The sequence below is a fragment of the Panthera uncia genome, chromosome F2 (genome assembly GCF_023721935.1).
Source record: "Panthera uncia isolate 11264 chromosome F2, Puncia_PCG_1.0, whole genome shotgun sequence".
Classification (NCBI taxonomy): Eukaryota; Metazoa; Chordata; class Mammalia; order Carnivora; family Felidae; genus Panthera; species Panthera uncia.
In genome coordinates, this window is record NC_064812.1 from 45,751,306 (window position 1) to 45,771,865 (window position 20,560).

Consider the following 20,560-nt stretch of genomic DNA (forward strand, 5'->3'; position numbering starts at 1 on the left):
AGGACAAGTTCATGTAAGGCCAAGCATAAAGAGAAAGCTAAAACAAGACCTGAAATTTTCTCTCTGTAACTTCTACTCACGAGGTCTGCTGCCATTCCTTCTCAACAGCCAGTGCCCCATTTGAACCTTCTGTTGTCTGATTTTCCTGAGGGCTGTTGTAATTGCACCAATGATGGTCCTGTCTCCATAGTCCTCTCTACAGTTAACATTTCACTTTGCCAATAGAATCAGCTTACCTTTTCTTAAAACCTTTTACTAGCTCATTATTTATGAAGTAAAACCCTGAGCCCTTCATCAAGAGTTCTGAGCCCTCAGCAGTTTAGCTGATAAAGCCTTTCTCCCATCCTCATCTTTTTAAAAATACATCTCGCTACAGTATATATGTGTCATATTATTTATAGTTTCCACACTCCTTGATCTTGCTCATCATGGTCCCTGTTCTAGAATGTCAATACTGCTCTTCAAAATTTGATTCATTCCACAAATGCTTACCTACTTCATGAAGTTTTTCTAAGTTGTTGTGTCTCCTATAACTCTCCAAATCAGAATTATTGTGTCTTCTGTACCGTAACTTTTTTGCATTCCAGTTAGCGTTTCTTCTTACTTTGAAATGTAACCAGTTTCCATGCCTCTTTCAGCCACTAGATTAATTATCTGTTACTAATTTTGGATTCCCTGACAGCACCACGCATAGTACTTGTTTGTACCAGGTATGAATATTTCCTTAATTGAACTAAATTGTTGGTACACAGGATTATCTTTGCCAGTGTGGAGCAACAAAGTTTTATCATCCACTGTTGGAAATGTGTTATGGCCAAAAGGGCCTTAGAGATCATCTAATCTGTCTTACTTTCAAAAGGTAAGAGAGCTCTCAAGGCTGAGAAAAGATAAGGTTCCGTAAATACTTCATGTTCAGCCCAATCCTAAAGTTTGGGTGTTTTGAACACTTAGACTAGTACCTTTTCTATTGTATCATTTCATATAGAAACAGGGTCATAAGGAGTAAAAATCAACATTACAATCAGTAGTATTACTTCTTGCAAATACACATAGGTGGGTCTATATAGATTCCAAGTCCTAGACATCTGACTTATAAACAATTTTACACCATAACCCGTTGTGGGGGAATAGACAAAATCATGTATCTTTCCCTTTCTCCCCTCCTTACTTTCTTCCTTCCATATTTTTTCATTTATTAATTCAGATATTTATTGAATATTTGTAATATACCTATAATCTAATCACTTGGAATAAAGAGGTGAGCCAATCAGATTCCTTCCTATATAGTATTTTTAGCAAGGAGAACATTATAAATCTTTTTTTGACAAACATCACTTATCTGGGATCTTTACATTCTACTTACAGTTTCTTTTGGTAATAATGTAAGTATTTGTAATTATTATTTTTTACAAACTGAAGTGCACGCTGACATGTATTCTAAGGATATGTGTGTTTAAGGAGATGCCAATGAGCTTCTAAGGAGGTCATATAAGGAAAGTGACAAGTCATTTATATACCTGAATTTGGAATCAGCAATAAACATTTATTTAGCACATCCTATGTCATGAGGACCTAACAAGTGGTAATTTAACTTACTTAGTAGATGTCAACTTTTTAAAATTTTCTGTTAATAATTTAATTCCATTAACTTATTTATATGCACCGTATCTGAAACGTTGCTCAGGTACCAAAGATTTAGATATGAACAACAGCCAGTTCCTACTCTCGAGATTCCAAGTCTAATGGAAAGTAACAAGTAAACAAGCGTAATATAAAGTGATGATAACAGCTAATACAATACAGTACTTGCATAGTACTTACTGTTTCCACGCATTTTTTTAAGTGCTCTCCATGTATCAATTCATTGTGCCTCAAAACAAAATGATCCAGATTTAATGAATGAGGAAACTAAGGCATAGAGAGGTTAAATAATTTAATACAGGTCGTGTAGCTGATGGTAAGTGTGCAAAAAGTTAACAGTGTGATGTAAAGGGTGGTGTGGGAGCTGAAATGAAGGCTACCTAATTCAGTGTGGGAGGTTCAGAAAAGTATGCTGGAAAAGTGGCACTTGAATTAAGTTGTTGTTCTAATTAATGAAAAGATGAAGTAATCATTATGGTTTTCTGGAGTGACCACAAAATTTGTGCCTAAAACTATTTATGTCTTTTTTTTCAGATAGTATTCCTTCAGAAAGTGAAACTCACTTTAATTTTGATTTGTGTAGACCAAGTAGGGTCGATATTCTTTCTGTGGGGAAGAAATGCAATTTTTTGGCCTACTGACTTAAAGCATAATTTGAATTATAATTTGTTGGTTTTATTTTTATTTAAGATTATAATACTTCATGAAGGATTTGGTGTAGCTTTAAAATGATTTGATGCAGATAAGCCCATTACAAATGCCAACAGGCTGCTTTTAGGCTATTTCGTTAAGTATTTGTTGGCTCCACTGACTGAAGATAACTGTTCTATGTTACCAACTTACTTCCCTCGGCATGGAACAGTCTAACCATTTTAAGTGACAAAATGTTCATCTTGTGTCTAGCAGTTATGATTCTTCCTTTTGCTTGTGTGATTTACAGCATTGAAGATGACTCCAGGGCCAAGCTTTTCCCAAGGCTTGTCTGTCAATGAAAAACTAATGCTAAGTGCCCCAGTGAATACTACAACATATGTAGCTGATACGGAATCAGAGCAAGCAGATACATGGTAAAGCTTCATTGTTAACAGACAATTCTATCAGTGAGTTAATAGTATATTTAAGAAGTAAAGTCAGTGCCATTAGCAGATTAGTTCTTAGGAGATAAAGTATGGGAGAATGGAATGTCATGTTTTAGGGCAAGATTGGTGAACTTTCTATAAAGGACCAGAGAGTAAATATTTTTGGCTTTGTGGGTCATTGATCTCTGTCACATCTATTTAGCTTTGCCATTGTAGCATGAAAACAGCCTTGGACAACATGTAAATGAATGTGTGTGGTTGTGTTCCAATAAAATTTAATTTACAAAAATAAGTGGGAGGCCAGATTTGGTCCGTAAGCCATAGATTGCTAACCACTGTCTTACAAAGTTTTTTTGTTGTTGTTTCTTAGAAATGTACATGGAAGACCAAAAAGAATTATGTACTTTTTTTGTGACTGGTGAAATAACTTTGAAATAAATGTGTACTGTATAATGTTGCCTTTATCTGAATATTACAACTTTGGAGATACTTTTTTTTTTTTTTTTTTTTATGTTTGTTTTTGAGAGAGACAGAGTGTGAGTGGGGAAGGGGCAGAGAGAGAGAAGGAGATGCAGAATCTGAAACAGGCTCCAGGCTCTGAGCTGTCAGCACAGAACCCGATGTGGGGCTCGAACTCGGGAACAGCAAGATCATGACCTAGGCTGAAGTCGGACACTTAACCGACTGAGCCACCCAGCCGCCCCTTGGAGATCCTTTCTATGTTTCTACCTGGCTATCTAAACAATTAATATTTGTTCATAAAGACAGTTTTCTAGTAGTTCTCTATTTGAAGAGACCTTTTTTGTTCTTTGGGGTTTTTTTTGAGCAAGGGCAACTTATATATATTCTTCGGTATTTTTCATTTAAGATAGTATATTTTAAATAATCCATAATAAACTATTCATATTGAAAGATATTTGTGATATCACTATATTGGATCATATTTAAAACTTTAATATATCCTTTTGTTATATTGAGGTCAGATATAACTTTAGAAATTTTTTTTAATGTTTGTTTAGTTTTGAGAGAGAGAGCGCAAGCATGGGAGGGGCAGAGAGGGAGACACAGAATCTGAAATTGGCTCCAGGCTCTGAGCTGTCAGCACAGAGCCCCACATGGGGCTAGAATCCATGAACCATGAGGTCATGACCTGGGCCGAAGTTGGATGCTTAACCGACTGAGCCACCCAGGCGCCCCATATGTAACTTGCTTTTTTTTTTTTTTTTTTTTTCTTAAACGTTTATTCATTCTTGAGAGACAGAGCATGAGCAGGGGAGGAGCAGAGAGAGAGAGGGACAGAATCCAAAGCAGGCTCCAGGCTGTCAGGACAGAGCCCAACGCAGGGCTTGAACCCATGAACCGTGAGATCATGACCTGAGCCGAAGTCGGACACTTAACCGACTGAGCCACCCAGGTGCCCCAGCCTAGATGTAACTTTTTAAAGAGAAACTATTAATGTTTTGAAAGTCATCTGTATGACCACTTTAGTTGTTTTTTGTGAAATAAGAATATTTGTGTGTGTGTGAAATAAGAGTATTAAAGGCAGTATATGTTTAACCATACATTGTAGAACCATGTGTGTGTTTTCAACATTTTTCTGGTAGAGAATAGAGTTCTATTCTAGGGACTACCATCTGGATGGAATATAACCATTATTAGTTCATCTATATTCTTGCCATCTGGGTAGAATATAGCCATATCAGTTCATGTGAATCTAAATTTATCTAATTTAGTTCTAAAGGGGATCTAAATATCTCCTTATAGATGATTCTGAAATTGTAGGATTTCTGATTTTCCTTTTTTTAATTAATTTTTTTGCATGAAAATAATTCTGAAATTTTAAAGTAATAATTACCTAGGTTATCACCTAGTTTAATTTTTAATAGAATACTAGGGTGATACTCATGTGTGTATGGTAGTTTTTTATAATAGAGTATGCCGGACATTGTGTGCTGTAAGGAATGAAGAAGAGAAAGTTATCATTTGTCTTTAGGGAGGTTTGATGAAAAAGGAGTGACTTTCTTGAGGTAGTGAAATATATTCATTTAATTATTGTCTAAAGATAATTATGTTCTGAAGCTGTATCACATTAGTACTATTTAGAGGACTTTGTTTCTAGATAAAAATTGCTGTAAATCCACTTGTTTACCTTGCATTCTTTTCTTTTGCTACAGCATGGATTTGAGTGAAAGACCTAAAGAAATCAAAATCTCCAGAGTGGAACAGAAATTCAGAATGTCTTCACAAGAAATATCCGCTGCGAAGGAACCCCACAAAATAAGCTCTAATGATAATAATACAGTATCAAATACTCTGGTTAGGATGAAAATCCCAACCTATCAGCTTTCACCAAATAAATTCTCAGGTGTAAATAAAAGTAGAGATCGGGCTTCTCAGCAGCAGACCAACTCCATCAAAAACTACTTTCAGCCGTCTACCAAAAAACGGTATATTTTAAAATAATGCCTCTGTGTCTCTGAAAAATATTAATATCTGTTATATGATTATAGAATGGCATTTAGTCTGTGTTCTGCTTGAAAATGCTTCTGTGGAAAACTGACTCTTTGACCTCATGCCCTTTCAGAAATGTCCAAATCTCCTCCTTCACTAAGGTCATTGTAGATAGATTCTTTTTTCCTAGATAGCTTAGCTTACCTGTCATTTCATTTTACCACGCTTCTTTTGAAAAAGAGCTTTCCCACACCTCATTCTTTCAACTTCTCTTACCTCCTCTAAGACCATGCTCTCAGTTAGTTTCTCAGTTTCCAGTGCCTTTAATTATTCTAGGTCCTTCTCTTTTCAAAAGCTATCTGTCCCTTTTATTTTTTGAAACCTTCCCTTGACTTGGTTCTTTCCTCTAGCAAATGCCTTTTGTCTTTCACAATCACTATTAAACTTCTCAAAAAAAGATATTACTGTTACTGTTACTGCTCCCATTGCTGTATGAAATAATTCTTAACCAGCAATATTTCATCTTGACATGATGTCCTTGAAAAGTAACCATTGACACAGTTGCTAGCTCTAGTGGCCTTTGGTATACTCAACTCTTGAATCTTTATTCTCCTTACAGTGTCTTCTCGGAAGTAGTAGTAGCTTCTGGTTGTTTTGCTTCTCTGCCCCCTTTGAGGACTTCTTTCATTTTCATACTACTGCTTTTTATGTGTTGTATGTGGTACCTTCAGAGTTTCATGACTTTATTACAGATGATCAATATATTTGGCCTTAACTTAACCTTTAAACCTCACTTCTGCTTTCCCACAGGAATTTTCTGCTGTTTTCCCAAATAATTCACCTAAATCTTTCTTCCTCTGTCATCGATTATGTATTTTTTCTATTAGTAGTTCACTTTGTCAAAATCTTTGACTCTCTATTCTACCCCCCCAAAACAGTATTGTAATTCTTATTTTCATTGCTTCCTAAATTCCTCCTTTTTCATCTGTTTGTATTGCCAGCTCTCTGATTTAAACTCTGACTACTTAAATTATTGCAGAAACCTCTTGATAAATCTGTCCAGTACCCTGATACTATATTTGTGTTATTAAAATATCACCTTGATTATTCCAAATTAGCATGAATTCAGTAAACTTTTGGGAAGCAGAGATCCACATTTTTATGTTCCCTGTGGATGTTAGAAGTACAGTATATAAATGAATAAACTATTCAGTACTTAAACAGTATTGTATAGAAAACTCTTATAGTCACTTTTTTAAAAAAATTTTAATGTTTATTTTTGAGAGACAGAGAGCACTAAGTTGGGGAGGGGCAGAGAGAGGGAGACACAGAATCCAAAGCAGGCTTCAGGATCCAAGCTGTCAGCACAGAGTTCAATGCAGGGCTCGACCCATGAACTGTGAGATCATGACCTGAGCCGAAGTCGGACGCTTGACCAACTGAGCCACCCAGGCGCCCCATGTATTCACATATTACTTGCAGTGTATAGTCTGTACTGTATTGTGGATAGAGCTACTCTTATTACCTTGAATTAGCTCTCATTAACCCATCAGGTTTTATTTCCAAGGTAATTTTTCCCTGCCTGCAAGTTCCCTCCATTATAAAGTAAGCCGTTGTTTCCCGGCAACAAATCTTCTGTATTTTTATATCTTCCTACCTTTTCCTCTCCATTGATTTATTAGCTACTGCTGCCTTAGCAGAGAAGATAGACTTCTCCCTATTGTTTTAGCTGTTGGGTTGGCAGTCCTATGAAAGCAGTAGTCTATATGAATTATGTACTTTTTTCAGATGTCCTTTTTTTTTTATTCCCAGTAATATTAATAAAATCAAGAATATCATGCATTAAATGGGGGGAAGTGAATATTGCCAGATATTAGCTGCGTTCATTTTCTGTTTTGTTTTCTTTTCTCCTTTTTTAAATCTAAGGGAAAGAGATGAAGAAAATCAAGAAATTTTTTCACCCAAATCAGCAAGAATAGAAATGTCTTGTTCTCTGTTAGAACAGACACAACCTGCTCCACCCTCAGTATGGAAAAATAAGGAACAGTCTCTATCTCAGAGTGAGCTTCTGGAAAAGAAACCAGATAACTTACTTACAGATACAGATTTAAAATCCACTGTGAGAAGTTCTGCCAATGAATCTCTTTCTACAGACAAACTAAGATCAGAAAAAAGAAAAGAAATTGATGATTTAGCCATTGAAGATGAAATATTGGAAGAGTTACTCAACACAAAATCAGAGTTAGAAATTGGAGTGAAAGTTCAAAAACAAGAGGAAGATGTCAATATTAGGAAACGGCCAAGATTGGATATAGAAACAAATGGCACTTTTAATTATGATGAAGCAATACCAGAAAGTAACAGAATATCTGTAAGTAACCTTTTTTAATGAGAAGTATCACAGACAGAAACTTAGAAGATTAAAAAGAAATTTAAGACAGTAGAAGCATCCACTGTTTCCTTGAAAAAGTTCATGTGTTCAGCACCCAGTATTAAGTGTAAGGATTTGTTGGTGGATAAGGTAAATATTAAAAATAGTGTTTCTTTGACAGTATATAATAAATGACAACAAACTGTTGTTCATGATTAATACAGTTCCAGGCTGTATTATTACTATACTATTATATGAGACCTTTGGCACTGATGGTAAGTATAGGAGATGCCTTAATAGAGCAAGCAGACATACAAAAATGAAGAAAGTTAGTAAAACAAACTATGAAATAAATTGTTAGATAAATCAGGTATAACATCAGTAGGAATTTTTGTTTTCATTTTGGTCTTTAATATCCTATTTTCACGAATGTCAATAACTTGTCTTAGCACTTTGATCTAAGAAAAGTCTTCAGATTATTTTGTATTTTATGCCTAAGTTGCCCTCTTCCATACAATAGTTAGGTTATTAGGTGAGAGCAAGGACCTTATGAAGTAAAAATATAATATTCTGATCTTTCATTTAGGTTGATTAGCTCTACTCTTGTTCATGGTTGTGGTCACTCCCCTCCTGTAAATGGCTACTGCATAAGGACAGGACTGAGTAAAAGGATAAAGATTAAGTGGTTGGAAGGTGTAATGATTTAATAAGTATTTGTTAACCTAGTGTGTATCAAGCACTGTAAATCTATAACTACTGTTGAGAAAACAAAGTAGGTGTCCTGTTTAGCCTATATATTGGCATCTTCCTATGAGAGAAAATCCTCATTATTTGTTTATTTTGAGTGAATCTTAAATGCCTTTCTGGGGACCAGATGCATCAGAATCAGCTGGTGAGCTTTTTTTTTTTTTTTGAACTTTATTTTTAGAGAAATAGGGTGCATGTGAGCAGGGGAGGGGCAGAGAGAGTGGTGAGGGGCAGGGGGACAGAGAGAGAGAGAAAGAGAATCCCAAGCAGGCTCCATGCCATCAGTGCAGAGTAGAGCCCAACTCAGGGCTGGAACTCACAAACCACGAGATCATGACCTGAGCCAAAATCAAGAGTCAGACGCTTAACCAACTGAGCCACTTAGGCACCCCAGCTGGTGAGCTTTTTTAAAAATATGGATACCCAGACCAAAATCCCCAAAGATTCTGATACATCCAGTTTTCTTCCCAGAAAATGCTCCCTCATTTTGAGTTCAGAATTCCTTTTGCTGTCTTTAAAAATTCTAAAATCAGTGGCTTAAATAAGATAGGGTTCTTTTGTTCCTATAAAAGAAGCCCAGGGGGACAAAACATAAGAGATTCTTAAATACGAAGAACAAACTGAGGGTTACTGGAGAGGTTGTGGCAAGGGGGTTGGGCTAAATGGGTAAGGGACATTAAGGAATCTACTCCTGAAATCATTGTTGCACTATATGCTAACTAACTTGGATGTAAATTTTTAAAAATAATAAAATAAGCCCAGAAGTAGGTAACCAAAGCTGCTTGGAAGTTCCGTGGTATTAATTTCTTAGGTGTCTCTTTTTCTCTCTACTAGGTGGCACCTCTAGCCATCATGTCAACTTTCCAGGGAGGAAGAACAAGGTGGAGAAGGGGACAGGGTAAAAAGGCCTCTCCACCTAAGTTCCTCCTCACATTCTAAGGAGCTCTTTCAGAAACCTCACTTTATAACTTTGGTTATTAGCCAGAATTTAGTAATGGTCTGCATGACTCCCTCTCCCTCACCTTTAGTCTACAAGAGAGTATGGGAAATGTTTTAAGCTTGACACATTGCTGTCCCTAACAAATTTAGCATTAGATAAGTAAGGAAGAAAGAATAGACAGTGAGATCCCATTTAGCCAAATTGAGAAATTCAGAGAAAGGGAGGTTCTTTATTATCAAAGATTAGCTGTCACTTTACAGAAGAGGTTACTTGAACCAAGTGGTTTATGTATTCTGTAAGTTACTTGCTTAGCAATTTCCACTAGAGTGGAACTTCACGTTGGTTTCATGTGGTATTGGTGAAGTCCAAGGGATGATTTCCTAACTACATTTAATAAATTTATATCTCTTTATAAAGGTATGTTTATTTGTATTATGAATTTACAATGTTATTTTAGCTCCAGGCTGTTCCAAAATTTGTGTTCAGACTACTTAATACTATAAGCATTTAATCTTTAGAAAGTTAGACTCTATTTATATTATTTTCATTACACCGTGGAAATGCATTTCCCTTGCAGTGTATCTTTCCTCCTGTATTCGTTTTTAGTTTTTTCTGGTATGTTCTTATTTTCTTTCTCTAGTCTTGTGCTATTACATGCTTTCATTTTTTTAATAGCCTTTTTTTTTTCTTCTATCCCAGATTGGTCCACTGTTCACAGTGGCTACAGCTCTGTGTGAAAATGGTTATGGTTTTAATAGCAGAACTCTTTGGCCCTCCTGTATGGCTGTTAATATTCTGAAATACTCTGCATTGACTGCACATTCTCCCAGGGTTCATGGTCACTCAGGGTTGGGCATTTGATCCTAGAGTGGGAGAGACAGGAAGTGATCATTATACACCAGTGATACGGGATTTAGTAAACAGTCTTTTGTGTATCTGAAAAGACCTTTCATTTAATAGCTGAGCTTTACGTGCTGTATATTGATACTAGGGCATACAGTTACTTTATTTTGTTCTGTGGTTCTGTAGCATAATTTCCTCTGTCCTTACTTTACTACTTTAGAATTCATAACATTCTAAATAAAATTACAGATATCTTCTGGAGAGTAAATAGTGATTTGATTGTGATATACTTTTGGGTACATTAAAAGTTCAGTCACTGTATTCTAACACTGTACATATTTAGTAAGAGCCTGTTATTTTGCTTTCAGTGTAAGGTAATTTTTGACAACTTCTTATTTTGAGATAATTGTTGATTCACATGCAGTTGTAAGAAATTATATAGAGAGATCCAGTATACCTTTCATCCTGTTTCCCCTAATTGTAACATCTTGTATAATTACAGTACAATATCACAACCAGGAAGTTGACATTGATGCAGTTCATCAACCTTAAACAATGGGAGATTATTTTTAATTTTTTCACTTTTATTGTTTTAAGAATTTGTTGTTGGAAAGTCCTTGTAGATGAGATGTTCATGGAATAAAGGAATTGCACTTAATTTTTTTAGCTGTGGAAGTGATTATCAGGAAAAAAATTCTTAATCCTTTCATTTAAAAAACTTAATGCAATTTTAAGGCAAAAATGTGAAACATCTCTTTGACATTGGATTCCTTAGATTTCTAAAATCTGTTGATGATAGAACCACTCTTTCTATTTTGGGATTTAAATATAGGTTCTAGCACATTTATAATACTTTTTATAAGCTGAAATAGAAAACTTTTGACTAGATATTCCTGCTAGAAGTTTATCCTTACATATATGACAGCTGTGCCTGTGTCGTGGCCTTACAGTTTCGTAGTCTCACAAAATGCAAACATGACTCATCCTTCTTAACATTTCCTCTTCTTAATAGCACCCACTGAGTGCAGAGCATCTTTTCTTCACCTCATTCTACCCTCCTGTTCTAAATTAAGGTTTCCACTTCTCTTAACTACAGTATCTTCCAAAACCTAGCAGTAATACCTACCACTTACTGGATATCATCATTCTGTTTATAGCAATTCTGCAGTGAAGCAGTACTATACACATTGAACTGATTAGGAAATTGACAGTAAGGTATTAAGTAACTTGGCAAGGTTGCTTAGCTAGGTTTTGAACTGGGACGAAAACGTAGGGCTACTCTGCTCTTTTGGCAATTCCTTTTATCAGCTTGCTTAGAATGACATTCATTTATCCAGTTACTCCAGGCATCGGGCATGCTAACATGAAAGGCTGTCTGAGAGGATAAGTTTGATAGGCCTTTAAAAGGTAGAATCTCCAGGGACGCCTGGGTGGCTCAGTCGGTTACGCATCCAACTCTTGATTTTGGCTCAGGTCATGATCTCATGTTTGTGGGTGTGAGACCCGTGTTGGGCTCTGCACTGATGGTGCAGTGCCTACTTGGGATTCTCTCCTCTCTCTCTCTGTCTGTCCCTCCCCAACTTGTACTCTGTTTCCTTTTCAAAATAAATAAATAAATTAAAAAAAAGAAAAAAGAATCTCCAAGACTTGGTGATTGACTCAGCATGAGAAATGGAGAGAGAAGAAAAGAATATAGGGTAATTCCCAAGTTTAGAGTTTGAGTGCTTGGGTGGGTTGTAACATGATTCTCTGGGATGGGAAATAACTGCTCAAGAGGGTGAGCAAGTTTGAAGGAGTGGGGCAGTATAAGGGAGAAAGGGCGGGGGTGTAAAATGTTCTGATTGTGATTAACTTGCAGTGGGTGATGTATATGAAAGTAGTGAAAGGGCACATGGTAGGCTTAGTATAAATTTTTAACCTTACTATTGATAAAAGTATTAATTCTTTTTAGTCCCTAAGCAAAAACAAAGTAATGTACATTTGTTTTTCTGTCCTTTCTTTCCAACTTTTTATTACAGTTTTTCTGAATTTAATATTGAATCATTGAAAATTTGATGTAAAATCGTATGCTCCCCTAGTGTACCCAAGGGATTATAGTTTTTACTGACAGCGTCAGAAAGCCATCTATGTAATATGCTCTTGTCTGGAACCTGGTCTGGATATTGGATGTGAAGGAAACTACAAGGCAGTTTGCACTTTATTGCAGACATATATCTTGTGTAATTAACGTAACCCTATTTCCTTTTTCCTGGATTAAGGGCAATTTAAAATTAAATACTAAGTGTAAATTTAGATAGAATCCTTTAAAAATGTTTTTATTTTAGAGTATAAAAGTAGTACATAGCTATGTAGAAATATAGAAAATCAAAACATAACAATTTGTTGATAATCCTACCTACCATCTGTAGATAACCATCGATAATATTGTATTTTATTTATTCTTATTCTGCAAACTTAGAATCAACTGTTAATGTAATTTCATAGCCATTTTTTTCATTTATACTATGGTCACTTCTCATTGTAAAATAACTGGTATGAACTTCGATTGTGTCCTCTTTGCTCTTGTAATTCCTACTGCAGTGTCTTTTTTTACATAGATTTCTATTCTCATCTCAGCTTTTCTAGGAAAGATACTTGAAAATCAAATAACTGGGTCAAGAACATGAATATTTTTAAAGTTGCCATTTTATAATTTCTATGAACAGTATTTTTTATTTCTTTAGCAAGAAAATGAAATTGGAAAGAAATGTGAGTTCAAGAAAGATACACTGTGGTCAACTAAAGAAGAACTATCTGTAAGGAAATTTTTCTTTAATTTTTATAAAGATTTGACTTCATGACCAACATCTGATCAATTACTATTAGTTTACGTTCTTAGGATTCATTATTTCCCTTTGTGTAATTTTGATCTATTTCATAGTTACGCTTACTCTAGGAATAATTTGATCATATTATAATCATGATATAGCAAAAAGAGGATAGAAAAAAGCCTGAGTATAATTCCCTGCCTTCTGCATAAATGTGTGATCCTGAACAAGTCACTTTCACAGTTATGGACCTCAGGTCTTTATAAAATCAGGTCAGCACTTTTCCAACAGGGTGATCATTTATATCAGATAGAGGAATGGATGTGAATTATTTCTAAATGCTAAAACACATTTACAAAAGTATTAAGTCATTGTTAATTTATTAGAGTTCCTAATTACATTCTGTCACTAATAGATGAACCTTGTCTTTTGACTTTCCACTTTTTTTCTTTCTCTCCCTGTCTTTATTTTAGTCCTGTTAGCAACTTCCATTTGAATAGGCAGTAAAAGAGTAAAAAACTTAGATGGTCAGTCTTGAGTTGCTCTGACGATGTTGATATGTAACTAGTTGGTTAATAGAAAATGACCTAAAGAATCTCATCCAGTAACAGGAAGGAATCTTCAGGATGATTTAATACTGTCAATTTGCAATTAAAAAATGGCTTTCAGTTAATGAGTAATGAGTGTGTCCAGAACTAATGATTTTTGGAGATGTGAAAAATAATGTTACTGAAAATCCAAGGAAGGTTAAATATAATAGATGAGAACTTGTAGAACAGATTGTTACACTAATGTTAGTTCATGGTTTTTATGATAAGAAGTAGACAAAACAGATTCCTTGCTGAGAAAATATATAGAATATGAAGTATTGAGATGATATTCATTGGAATAAGCTACTAAATTAAAAATGCTAGATAGTTTTAGTCTTCTGTCATAGATGAGTGTATAGAGTATTTGAGTAAGTAATATTCTGGTTTTGAAGTAGTTATGATTTGATTTCCAAATACAGAGTTTGGGTGCCAGAAATAAACCTTTTTTACTGTTTTGTTTTGTTTTTTTCTCAGGTATTTGAACTTTTTCTGTAGATGCCCAAACAAGTAATTTTCTTTTCCTTATCTTTTCTGCTTATGTATCCGTCGTAACCCCGTTTAAGATCAAAGATGAGCTTCAGGGTGATGGTGATATGTTTCCAAGGAAGGTGTTACTGACTGAATTTAGATCACTGGTGGTTAGTAACTTTACCTCCAGAAATACATCCTGTGTAAATAGTGATTATGGTCAATTAAAGAATTTCAAGAAATTCAAAAAGGTACGGTATTCCTTTAACTACAGTATCACCAGAGGGCAGCGTTTGAAATGTTTTTAGAAATACTGTTGATGCTAAATAGTAAAAGCAGTTCATGTTGAAAACTGATACTATTTCTTCTGCTTAAAACAGTTAAAATTATTCTAGTAAGAACATAAAACTGACAGTTAATGAATATGTGAAAAAATATATGTTGAGTATATAAAGAATACATGGAAACAAATTTCATTGAGACTGAATTCTTTAAAGGGTGTTGTTTACGTGGTCTTCTCCACCTTAAGGGGCAGGCTTTGGGCTATATTGAAAGGGTTCTTCTACTTATAATAATGATCTCTGGCTACCTGAAAGTCCTTAACTCAGGACTTTATGAAGATAATAGATCTGTTTAAAATAACTGAGCACATTAAATAATGAAAAGTAGGCATTTTACTGTTATGTGTATATACAAAAAATATAAATATGTACCTGAGTGTTACCATCAGCCCAGAGTTTCTTCTTTTTAAGGAACTGATAAGGTATTTAGTTTGTCAATATGACTAAAAGGATATTTCCGATCCAGTCTGTATTTTGTTGTCTGTTGCTGGGATATTTGCTTCTTGTTCCATACCTACTACTTACTACTACCTTTTGCTTAAGCAATTAATCAGAATACAGTTAATTTTTTCAAAAGTGGTTTCTGTGGAAGACTGCCTTTCACTAGAATATGATCTGTTTGATTCTTGCTGTGGCTATGAGGTATTTTGTAGCTTTTTCTCTCTAATGTGAGCTACTATTAACATTTGTTATTTTTTTTGCCTACTATGACAATGTGTAAAAGGTTCTGAACTCCCCTCTCTTCTACTTAGAGTGGAAGATGGAAATACCTCCCGTTAGATAGCACCCACTTAATTCTTTTCCATCCCACAGGTGTAGCACATGAATACCACAGGGTTATTTATTCTTAACCGCATGGTTATTTCATGTTCAGTGTCATGTTACCAAGTCTCATTGTTGAATCAAAATTCAAAAGACATACCTTTTTTTTTTTTTTTAAGTTTATTTATTTTAAGAGAGAGCACGCAAACGTGGAAGGGGTAGAGAGAGAGAAAGAATCCCAAGCAGGCTCCGTGCCATTAATGCAGAGCCGACGCAGGGCTCAAACCCACAAACTGTGACATCATGACCTGAGCTAAAATCACAGAGTCAAACACTTAACCGACTGAGCCACCCAGGCACCCCTGATACATATTTTTTTATTAATGAAGTTACCAAAGATAAAGCAATGCCTGTTGGCCCAGGGATGGCCAAGAGCTATAAAGTAGTACAAACTTCTGGAAAGCAGTCTGGAAAAATTTTATTTTATTAAAAAAATTTTTTGAAGTTTATTTTGAAGGGGGGTGAATGGGGGAGAGGCAAAGAGCAAGGGAGAGAGAGAGAATCCCAAGAGGCTCGAAGCTCCACACTGAGCTCGACTCAGGGCTCAGTCTCATAGCTGTGAGATCATGATCCGAGCCAAAATCAAGAGTTGGACGCTTAACTGACTGAGCCACACAGTTGCCCCTAATCTTACTACTTTTACTTTTTTTTAACAGGTCATATTTCCTGGAGCAGGAAAACTTCCACACATCATTGGAGGATCAGATCTAATAGCTCATCATGCTCGGAAGAATACAGAATTAGAAGAGTGGTTAAAGCAGGAAATGGAGGTTAGTAGGAAGTGAGGCCTAGTAACTTGCTTGGTTTACATTCTGGTCCCTTGTGGTTTCTTTAGAGCACATCCTTCGTAAAACCAAACTTAAGATAATTGGCCTAAGGTCATTCATTAAGGAAAATTCCTGAGTTACAGAGCATTAAGGTTAATTTGTATCTTTACATAATGCTTCTTTAGAGACTTTTAGATTTATTAGTTAAAAAAGATGGGACCCAGACAAATGAGTTAAGTTTACATCCTAATGTAAAGGGGAGAAAAGAGATTTAACCAGCAAAAAATAAAAGAATACTAAAAGATAACTGTTAAAAGATGGTTGTACAGTCATACGGGGGATATTACAAGTAATATCAGTTATATAGTATGTGAGTGAACTGGGCTTTCCAAATCTGGAATTATCTTTCAGCAGTTCTGAGAATTTCTCAGTCCTTATTTTAGTATTACCTTGTTCCTGTTTTTCTATTGTATCTCTTTTTTCTTGTATATTAATTTTTTAAGGAATTGCCATAATTTTTCCATAGCAACTTCACCATTTTGCATTCCCACTAATATGTGCAAGGGTTCCGGTTTCTCCACATCCTCTCTAGCACTTCATTTAGTTTTTTTTTTTTTTTGATAATGCACATTTAACTGGTGTGAATCTCAATGTGGTTTTGATTTGCACTTTCCTAATGATTAATGATGTTGAGCATCTTCTCATATGCTTATTGGCCATTTGTGTATCTTGTTTGGAGAAATATGTATTCAAAAATCTCTTCTGATTATCAGATTGTTTATCTTTTGTTGTTTTTGAATTATGGGTGTTCTTTGTATATTTTGGATATTAGTCCCTATTATCACATATATGATTTGCAAGTATTTTCCCTTTCTCTGGGTTGCCTTTTCACTCTGTTGATTTTGTATTTTGATGCACAGAAATTTTAAATTTTGATGTAGTTCAGTTTATCAGTTTTGTTGTTGCTTACCTGTGCTTTTGGTATTATATCCAAGAAATCGTTCCCAAATCAAATGTCAGGATGTTTTTCCCTTTTTTCTTCTAAGAGTATTATAGTTTAGCCCTTATATTTAGATCTTTGATTTTGAGTTAATTTTCATAAGGGGTGTAAGGTTAGAGTCCAACTTCATTCTCTCTAGTTACACTTTCACACTTTGGTTCAATGATACATGAACATACCATCTCGATGGTGAAGTGGGGGAATCTCAAGCCAGTTATACTATTGACAACTGTTTGCTGTGAGAACCTTGCCTTAATGCCTCCTCCCATGGGCAGTTGTTACTGATCCATCTCATTTTTCCCCAGAGTCTAAGTTTTAAGAAGGTAAGAGAAATCATTAAATAATGTTGGTTGATTATTAAGTAGTAATTATTTACATTTAGTTCATATTCTTAAAACTTTTAATTATGAAAAGTTTTCAAACATACACAAAGAGAGGAATGAAACAAACCTCAAACACAGGTTCAACAGATATCAGGATTTGCACATCTTGCTTCATCTGTTGCCTTTCTCAACTTTTTTTTCTTTCTGGAGTATTTTTCTTTCTGGAATATTTTAAAGCAAATCCCAATCATTTTTCATTTCATTTTTATTTATATGTTCAAACATACAGATTTCTGATCAAGCACATATTATGTCAGAGTGTGTCTTCCTATCACTTTACAGTAGGGTACTTAATATAATCAATTCATGTTCAAAACCCTAAACTAGGATCAGCAGCATAATTTTGATACTTGAAATTGCTTTAAAGTTTTATAATTTCGCATACTTGCCTTATGGCATGTCTTCAATCATATCTACAACTAATATGTTGCCTAAGTCTCAGGAAACCAAATCTCAGTTATGACATTGCTCTTTTGGGAAAATATAAACTGCTTTACAGCTCTCCATGTTAGAATGTGATTTTCAAGAACTCACTGTTTACACATAACAGCTGTATATATTTATATACTGCTATAATGAGAACTCACAGGAAAGATTAAAAAAATAAGCTTCTCTTTTCTTTCAAATTTTCTAAGAGAGCACGTGTGCATGGGGGTGGGAGAGGGGCAGAGAGAGAGGGAGAGAAAGAATGCCAAGCAGGCTCTATGCTGTCATTGCTGAGTCCCATGGGGCTCGATCTCACGAACTGTGAGATCATGACCTGAGCTGAAATAAAGAGTCAGACAGACGCTCAACCGACTGAGCCCCCTCAGGGTCCCCTGTGCTTCTCTTTTTTTTAACTTTCTTCCTAGGTGTTTTGAGTCCTAGTGGATATTATGTAAAAAGACCATCTACCTGATTCATAATTCTTTCAACCCCTGACTTTTTTTTTAACTGGAGAATTTAATAAAATTAAGTAAAGTGGACAACTTCTGCTATAGAGGAAGTTACTGCATGGAAGTTAAGATTTCAGAAACATAGGACTATTGAATTGAGAGATAATCAAAGGCCTCCTCTAGGGTTAGAATGTTTTCTTCTTAGTCTTTGTATTGCCTGATTGTCCAGTGCTCCTGGAACCCAAAGGTGGGCTCCAGATAAGTTGTCTCAGCAGGCTATTTGAAGTAGGGCCACTTGGTAATTGAGGGGTGAGGATAATAACTCTTCCCTGAACTCTACAATTTTATATTCCTTTCTTTATCTTATTTTATATATATTTTATCTTTTTTTTTTTTTTCCTCTCTGAAATTTATTTCTTGGTAACTTCTCCACATTGTCTTCCAGTTTGGTACTTTTCCCTTCCACTCTGTCTAGTTGGTATTCCCACCCATTTATTAAGTTTTCACTTAGCCTATTGTATTTTTTCAATTTTGGATGTCTGTTTCATTCATTTCTAAATCTTCTTGTTCCCTGCTGATATTTGTAAGCTCTTCTTTTGTTTTCTGTGCCTAAAATGCTTGTTGCTATTTATGTTTGTGCTAATCATCTCCTATGGAGCCTTGTTTCCAAGTACATATTTTGTGATCTTTTTATGTGAACCACTCATTTTCCTTGTAGTTTGATCTGTGGGAATTCCTTGAGTTCTAATCCTCCAGAAAAGATATGTTGTGTCTGCCAGTCTTGTTCTACTACTAGGAAACCACTTTAGCCTCAGCTGGTGATTTTCTTGGATTACCTAGGTAGTTAATTCCTAGGATCACCTAAAGTACTCAGAAACCTGAGTGAAGGCCAGCTTGTCATTATAAACTTGATAGTTTTTTTCTTTCCTTCACCCTGTGCTAGGGTCAGGGCAGACAAGTTTCTCTCTTACCTTCTTTTGTGTTGTAGACTTTATTCCTCTTTCTCCCTTAAATGCTGGAGTCTTTTCTTAGATTCCTCATCTTTGATTTTCTTTCATATCACTCATCACCCATGCAGACATCAAAGGCAGAGCCCAGTTTTTTTATGGTTTGTGGATACCCACAGAGGAGGGCAAAAGCTGGCTGTGTTGTTAACTTCTCAGGGTTTTTATTCTTCTTCATTGTGGGTTTAATGTCTTTAGCAATTTGTTTTTAAAAATGCTTTTTAATTAAAAAATTGTTACAAAGGTCACCACAAAATGGAGGTTGTTTAAGGTCACTCAGGATATGTAGTGTCAAAAAATGGAAGAATGAAAATGACATCTTTCCTCCTTTCTTTTTTGAAAGAATAAATGGCCTTACTATTTAAAATGTGCATTTCAAAGAATTATGGTACTGCCCAAAAGAATGATGAGGTTACAATCCTGAAGTCCAGAAATAACCCATGTAAATTCAGTAAACTATTCCAGATGTCTCTTTATTGAGGAGGAGTAATAGCTGGGACAGCGTGCAAGAGAAGGGGAGGATCGATAGAAGAAAGTAAAGCTGAAAGCATTGCTGAATTTGTGCAAATGTTTCTTCTCAAGATATTTTGTTTTCTGAGATGCGTCTAAGACCAAGGGGTGATAGATACGAAAAAAAAAACCCACTATCAGATTAGAATCAGTATTTGTTTCAAACTGCCTATTTGATTTTAGATGGTTTTTGGCTCCCTGCTGTCAACAGTGAGGAGATTGTACTTCCTCCATTCTCCCCGCCCCCGCCCATCTTCTGACAGTCCTTTCTTACCTCCCTTTTAAAGGTGATTTGCACTTGCAAGTCAGAAGCAGTGAGAATGTGCCTTGGTGTTGCCCAGTTCTCCATTTGTTTTCCCTGAAATGCAGTATGTTATTTTGATCTGCAGATGCATTTCTATTTCCAGGAACTCTTCTGTTACATCTTTGAAAGCATTTTTCTATTTGCTGGGTTCTGTATATTTAAGACGTAACCATCCTTTTATTAGATCACCTTTACTCTCTATACCCATTTCTTCCGCACTCCCTGTGGTTTTCTTAAGCTCTTTCACTGTGTCAAAAATTCAAATTTCAGTTGTGTCTGTGTTATTCTTTGTCAGCTATATGATCCTGAGTGGATTACTTGATTACTTTGTGCTTGTGTTTCTTCCTGTGTAGAATGGGAATAATAATAGTACCTCCGTTTCACAGAATTTTTGTGAGGATTAAGTAAGATGTTATTTATAAAGCATTTATAACCATGGAAAGAGTCAGTGTTAGCTATTTCTAATTTATTTGATTCTGAAATGGTGTTATTAATAGGTCTCAGTGTTTTAGCATTTGTTCCCTTCTCATTGTCATTGTGTTTTGTCATCTCACTTTTTGGTTCTCCTTTTATTGCTTTCATATTGTTATTAACTTTATTTTTTGATCCTTGGATTG

At 35.3% G+C, this 20,560-nt stretch overlaps 1 protein-coding gene across 4 annotated transcripts in view; it reads left to right on the forward strand.

Annotated features, from left to right (window-relative positions):
- The window catches only part of NBN (nibrin), a 50,931-nt gene that overhangs the window by 25,977 nt on the left and 4,394 nt on the right, over window positions 1–20,560 (forward strand). For all 4 annotated transcript variants that reach the window (XM_049633171.1, XM_049633170.1, XM_049633168.1 and 1 more), the window contains 6 exons: window positions 2,582–2,708; window positions 4,895–5,167; window positions 7,098–7,542; window positions 12,796–12,867; window positions 14,033–14,188; window positions 15,757–15,870. In XM_049633171.1, coding sequence (XP_049489128.1) covers window positions 2,582–2,708; window positions 4,895–5,167; window positions 7,098–7,542; window positions 12,796–12,867; window positions 14,033–14,188; window positions 15,757–15,870 — 1,187 coding nt within the window. The remainder of the gene's footprint in view (window positions 1–2,581; window positions 2,709–4,894; window positions 5,168–7,097; window positions 7,543–12,795; window positions 12,868–14,032; window positions 14,189–15,756; window positions 15,871–20,560) is intronic.